The 6,120-nt window shown below is 46.9% G+C and overlaps 1 protein-coding gene across 1 annotated transcript; it reads right to left on the reverse strand.

Moving 5' to 3' along the window:
* Window positions 1–2,819: 2,819 nt before the first annotated feature.
* LOC112582209 (DDB1- and CUL4-associated factor 12-like protein 2) lies at window positions 2,820–5,487 on the reverse strand. The gene has a single exon (XM_044936912.2). The coding sequence runs from the start codon at window positions 5,425–5,427 to the stop codon at window positions 4,024–4,026; it is 1,404 nt and encodes a 467-aa protein (XP_044792847.2). The 5' UTR covers window positions 5,428–5,487; the 3' UTR covers window positions 2,820–4,023.
* Between the last annotated feature and the right edge of the window lie 633 nt (window positions 5,488–6,120).

Here is a 6,120-nt window from a genome sequence, read left to right on the forward strand (position 1 = left end):
GTGTTCTTGCCTGAAGAATCCCAGGGATGGAAGAGCCTGGTGGGCTGCTGTCTATGGGGTCGCACCGAGTTGGACAGGACTGAAGCAACTTAGCAGCAGCAGCAGCAGCAGCTTTCACTTAAGTACATGTTGTTCTCACTGAACTGCATTCCTGAGCAGCTCATATAGTGACATGTTTAATATAGTTGGGTTACCCAAGCAGAGATTAGGAAGCTGTCAGTAAAACATCCGGGGGGCAGGGGGGGCTTTTTGAATTGCTTTCTAATATGGCTATAAACTGGCAATTAATGGAAAAATTTTGACAACTTGTTCAACATGCAGTACAGTCAGATAAAAAATCAAAGTCCAGAGAATTTGATTTTGTTTATCATTTAAGCTACAGTGTACTTAACAGATGAATTTTTTCCAGAGTAGTCATCTCAGTTTATTTCAGTGGATATCCTTGATTTAGTAAATTCTCTCTCCTTTTTAAAGAAAATTTAGAAATTATCTCATCTAGAGAGTAAAGGGGAGGAACACATATTTTTTGAGTTGGCAACAAGCTTGGGGAGGAATATGTAGTTAGGGATAAATGGAATTAAAATTTTTTTTAAGTACTGTTATAAGTTAACTAATTTTTCCAGGCAACAGTGATAGGTAATTTGTACTTACAGCCATGTACTCCCTTGTTTTAAGCGAACTGTATGTATGCGTTTCTTGAAATGCTGGCATGGTTACTTTTTTAATTATTTCACCCTCATAGGTTACACAGTTAATTGTACTCCTGTAAATCGCATTTACCCGGAACTAGAAAACATTTAAAATAATTAAACTTCTACTAATATAAATACAGAGTTAGGCTACCTAGTTTTTTAAGGGCTAGCCATGTGATCTGACATGAAGGCGATAACACCCTAAATCATGAGAACACTGAGTGAGTCAGTGATGAAGTTAAGGGCTAAGCAAGAGGAAAAAATTGGGAGACGTTCCTTCTATTTGTTTAAAATATCACCTCACAGAGAAAGTGTCATTTCCTCTGAAAATGTTCGCCCAATGTCCCCAAACAATGATGAAGAACCATAAAAATACCCTATAACCTACAAGAAGACAGGCAGTGAATACTTAGGTCAAGTTTTTGGGTAATATCTAAAGAAGTTTTTAGTAAATATACACACACAAAGGAAAAACAGAAACTGCCTACAAAAAAAGATCTTTCAAAACTTAACTTTGTAAAAAGCAAAGTATTTTAAAGAAATCTTCAAATATAAGTATCTTCAGGTGAAAATACAAAATTCCAATGGCATCGAAAACGTATACATTTTCCTTTATCTTCTGGTATCACATATGGAAAGCTTATGAATGGATAAGCACCATGGTCTCACCAGAAATGAATTAGGGTAAATGTTATGGTAAAAAAAAAAAAAAAAAAAAAAGCAGGGGAGGGGGACGCTTCCCTGGTAGCTCGGCTGGTACAGAATCCCCCTGCCATGCAGGAGACCCTGGTTCGATTCCTGAGTTGGGAAGATCCCCTGCAGAAGGGAACACCTACCCACTCCAGTATTCTGGCCTGGAGAATTCCATGGACTGTATACTCCATGGGGCCACAGAGTCAGACACGATGGCGTGACTTTCACTTACGGTAAAAAGACAGGAAAATACAACAGGATTCCATATTATTTAACAGTCAAAATTTTATGTATTTATGCATTGAACTTTAGGTTTCTAGAGGCAAGTACATTCATTCAGTAAATATTTACTGATTGCCTATGATTTTACTAGGCATTAGTGGAGAAATTTGAGAATATAAAAATGACAGTTACATTCTCTGCTCTTAAGACATTTACAACTGAGTTGGAGACACATAAATGCATACAAATACATTTTATTGCTATATAACAACTATGCTGATTCGCTTCTTTGCAACCCCATGGACTGTAGCCTTCCAGGCTCCTCCGTCCATGGGATTCTTCAGGCAACAGTATTGGAGTGGGTTGCCATTTCCTTCTCCAGGGGATCTTCCCAACCCAGGGATCAAACCCACGTCTCTTACATCTCCTGCAATGACAAGCTAGTTCTTCACCACTAGTGTCACCTGGGAAGCTCATATAACAACTATGTGTGTGTTAGTTGCTTAGTAGTGTCCGACTCTTGCAACCCCATAGACTGTAGCCCGCCAGGACCCTCTGTCCATAGGATTCTCCAGGAAAGAACACTGGAATAGGTTGCCATTTCCTTCTCCAAAAGGAACTACAGAAAGGAAGAAGGTGAAGTTGCTCAGTTGTGTCCAACTCTTTGAGACCCCCATGGACTGTAGCCTACCAGGCTCCTCCATCCATGGAGTTTTCCAGGCAAGAGTACTGGAGTGGGTTGCCATTTCCTTCTCCAATATAACAACTATACAACCCTGTTAACATGATCTCTGTAAACAAAAACTGCTTTTCCCCACTGTATTTCTTAACTTACTTTTAGAATCACTCATTATATTACTCAATTGGTTCAGATTTTCAATTGAACAGCATGTAATGGACACCAAGGCAACATCTGAGTGCTGAAATATTTAAGGAAAAACAGACATGCCACAACACTAATGCAAGATCAGCACAACCTGGCCAGTTGTGAGGAAAGGCCAGTCTCTCTCCTCACTTCCAGTATTCTCACATATGGAGAAGTACAATCTGTTTTCCTAACAAACCATGTTTTGTATTTGTCTATGCTCCAAAGTACTTTTCTTCAACCTAATGGCATTTACTTTTACTTTCTGGCCCATCTTCTTAGAATAAACATCCTGTATCCTTGATAATCGCATATTACTGTATTGAGAGTCATAACATCCCAACAACTTTTTAACAATCTGTTTATTCTACTTTAGATAAGAATCTTTGAACTTGACAAAATAAAATCTTAACAAATTTAACTTTACAAACTAACAATCTTTTTCAGAAGTAGGGACTGGGTTCATTTTCCTTCTTTGCAGTATTTTTCTATGACTTTGTTAAGCAGAATTAGAAATTTTAAAGCATGTTCAAGTATAGTATTTGGTATTGAAAACAGCAAAAGCAAAAATATCCAGTTCTATACCCTGGATCAGGATCAGTATACATTCTACCTAGCCTGTGATACATTCTACATTTTCATACATGGAATCCACTTTGAATGATGGCACTGAAACTGTGCAAGTACCTTAAACAACAAACATTCAAATATACTCACAAGTGTTAATACTACTAAGGCAAGAAGTGAGAAAATATATATTCCGTTATCTATTTAACAACAGGTCAGGAAAACTTAAAAGAGAAAATGGGTTTTTAGATTAATTCTGAAAAGTCAATCAGCAGAACCCTTGCATTCCTAAAGTGTTCTGACCAATTGAGATTTTGGTACCAAAAAACCCAAGATTGTATGACAATCTTGTTTTCAACATGAATGAAGTTCTTAAACAGCATGTTTAGCACCAACAATTTACAAACTACAAACATGAAGATTACAATTTGCAAATGGAATGCTTCCAAAACCTGGTAATCTAGAAACTGGCATGTACCTTCCCACTGGAACAACACTATAATACTACAGCCAGCTTTCCAGAACACATGTACAAACTCTTTTTTTAAAAAATACTCTCAATATACCATCTATCTGTGATGAAAAACGACCAAAACAGTATCATCATAATACTGGTAACAGAAAAAGAAAATATACAGAATTGTAAAACCATGACTGCCAGGCATTAAAGTGAGAGAATACATAAATGACTCAAACAGTAAACAGAACTAAGAATCAGTCAAACTTTTTGTGTATAATTCAAAACGACACTATTGGACAGGTGTATAAAAGTGTTAAAGCCAAATTTTGACTGACTGAAGGGTAACTCCACTCTCTAGGTCGCCATCTCTCTTCGCCTAATACCCTAAGCAGAGGTAAACTGGATTTTTTTAATCTGAAAGATAAAAGCCACACAGACTCAAAAGCACAAACACAGGGCAAAGGAGAAAAGCGCGAGGGGACCGGAAGGTAAATCTGGGCACTTTGAGGACAGGGCGGCCATCCTTAGCTCCAGAGGCCTGCATAGTTCCCACGGAGGCTTGAAGGAAGAGGGCCGCCAGCGACGAAGAGCTTCATCTCCGGCCAGTTGTAACAGTGGGTGTAGAGAGCATTAGGCAACTCGCCCAAGGCACTGAAGTAGTTCATCTGCAGGTCATCTTGGTTGAGCCAGCCTCTGCCACAGATCAGCCTGAACCTCTTCCCTGTGGGCCGCGGAGAGGAGCGCTGGCTGTCAGAGACCTTCTCCTCCAGGAACTTCTGCGCGCGGAAGTCATAGAAGAGCAGAGAGCCCTGGCCAGTGCCCACGGTGACGATGTGCTCATAGAAGCTCAGGGAGCGCACACCCGTGCTGCCCTCGCGGGAGCACAGGTACCGGATGCTCTGGTGACCCTGGCGCAGATCCAGGAAAGAGATATGGGACTGGGAGCCTACCGCGTACAGGGACAACTCATCGCAGTAGGTCAGGCACACGTTGTCTCTGCAGTAAGGCAGTCTGATGGACAACAGCCTGGACAGGGTATTCTGGGCTTTCCACAGGTGGAAGTAGCCATCCATGGTCACGGCTCCCAGCTCCTGCCTCTTGGCGCCGAAGGCCACAGCCCGCACCTTGCAGTTACCTGGGTTGGTGTCGGCCCTGGGGACATCCTCCACTTCCATGGGACGGATGTGGGCATACACGGAGAGCCCTGCACCAGGGTGCCAGGCCATGCTGCTCCGGAATACGTCGGGGTCTATCTTCCAGATGCCCAAGGTGCCGTCGCGGGAGCCGCTCACCACCACCGTGTCGCTCATCCAGTCGACGGCGAAGATCCAGTCTTTGTGGCCGTGGTCGCCCAGGCACAAGGGATCCAGCGTTGGCAACCAGTAGATGGCCAGGCTGTTGGGGTTCTCACCCCCGGTGGCCAGCAGCGTCTTGGAGGGATTCAGCTGGAGGGCATGGATGCCGCAGCCCTGCTGGGCGTGGGCCGGCGAGTGCCGACGATCCCTCATGAGGGGGATGCGCGTTACCTGGCTGGACTGCACGTCCACCACGAAGAGCGTGTTGCACTTGGTACCGCACACCACCTGCCTGGCGTTCAGCCACTGCGACGCGAACACCTTGTCCATGGTGCCCAAGGACAGTTCGCGCTCCCGCAGCAGCTCTGGCAGCTTCCGCACCGCGAGGCCATGCAGCTCGCTATCGAAGCCTGAGAGCCCCGCGCGGCCCCGCGCGCCCACCTCGCGCCCCTTCAGGTAGTCCACCAGTGAGCGCCGCACCACCGTCCGCTTGGGCTTCTTGGGAGGCTGCGGGCCGTCTGCGTGCACCGCCGCCGAGCCCGGCGACGACGAGCTCAGCGACGACGAGCCCTCTGCGGCCTTCTGCGGCACAGGCTCTTCCCGCGTCTTCTTACCTGTTTGCTGCAGGGCCATGCCGGGCGGCGGGCGGGTGGCGGCGTGGGAAGACAGGGCTGGCGAGCCGGGCGAGGAGTCGCGGTCAGGCGAGCGGAGCGTGGGCGGCGCGCGGCAGCGAGGGCGGCGGCAACGCGGTTCCAGGTGGGAAATGCTGCCGACGGCGAGGGCTGAGGGAGCGAAGTCGACTTGGGACAAGGACGACGCGGGGGCCGAGCGCAAGGGGGCGCAGGCGGCGGGAGGGGCGGACGTGGGAGGCCAGGTAGCACGTGGCGGGCTGCGAGGGGTCAAAAGGGGGCAGGAAGGAGGGGTGGATGGAGCCTCGGGGCGGGGCTTGAAATTCACCCGGAACCAGCTCTCCTGGATTCCCGACGTGGGGGAGGGGGGTGCGGAGGCGGGGGGGAAGAGCCAGCTGGGGGGCTGGTGCGTGGCAGGGCACTTCGCCTGTGGGGTTGGGTGAGATGAGCCTGGGATGTGCTGGGGGCCTGGCTCCAGGACCCCAAGCTGGCCAAGTGGGCCTGTCCTGAATCCCCACTAAATAATACGGGGTATTTTGCCAACCATCGGACAGCAGCCAATCAGCTTCTGCTTGAACCTAGACAGACTCAACCAAATATATGTGCCTGTGTGTTTAGGTTGGAGGTGCCAGCTTGCCTTGTAACTCAGAGCCCGGAAAACGTGGAGAGGAATAGTCAAGGGGAGGGGCAGCTCCCT

Source organism: Bubalus bubalis, chromosome X (assembly GCF_019923935.1).
Source record: "Bubalus bubalis isolate 160015118507 breed Murrah chromosome X, NDDB_SH_1, whole genome shotgun sequence".
NCBI classification, from domain to species: domain Eukaryota; kingdom Metazoa; phylum Chordata; class Mammalia; order Artiodactyla; family Bovidae; genus Bubalus; species Bubalus bubalis.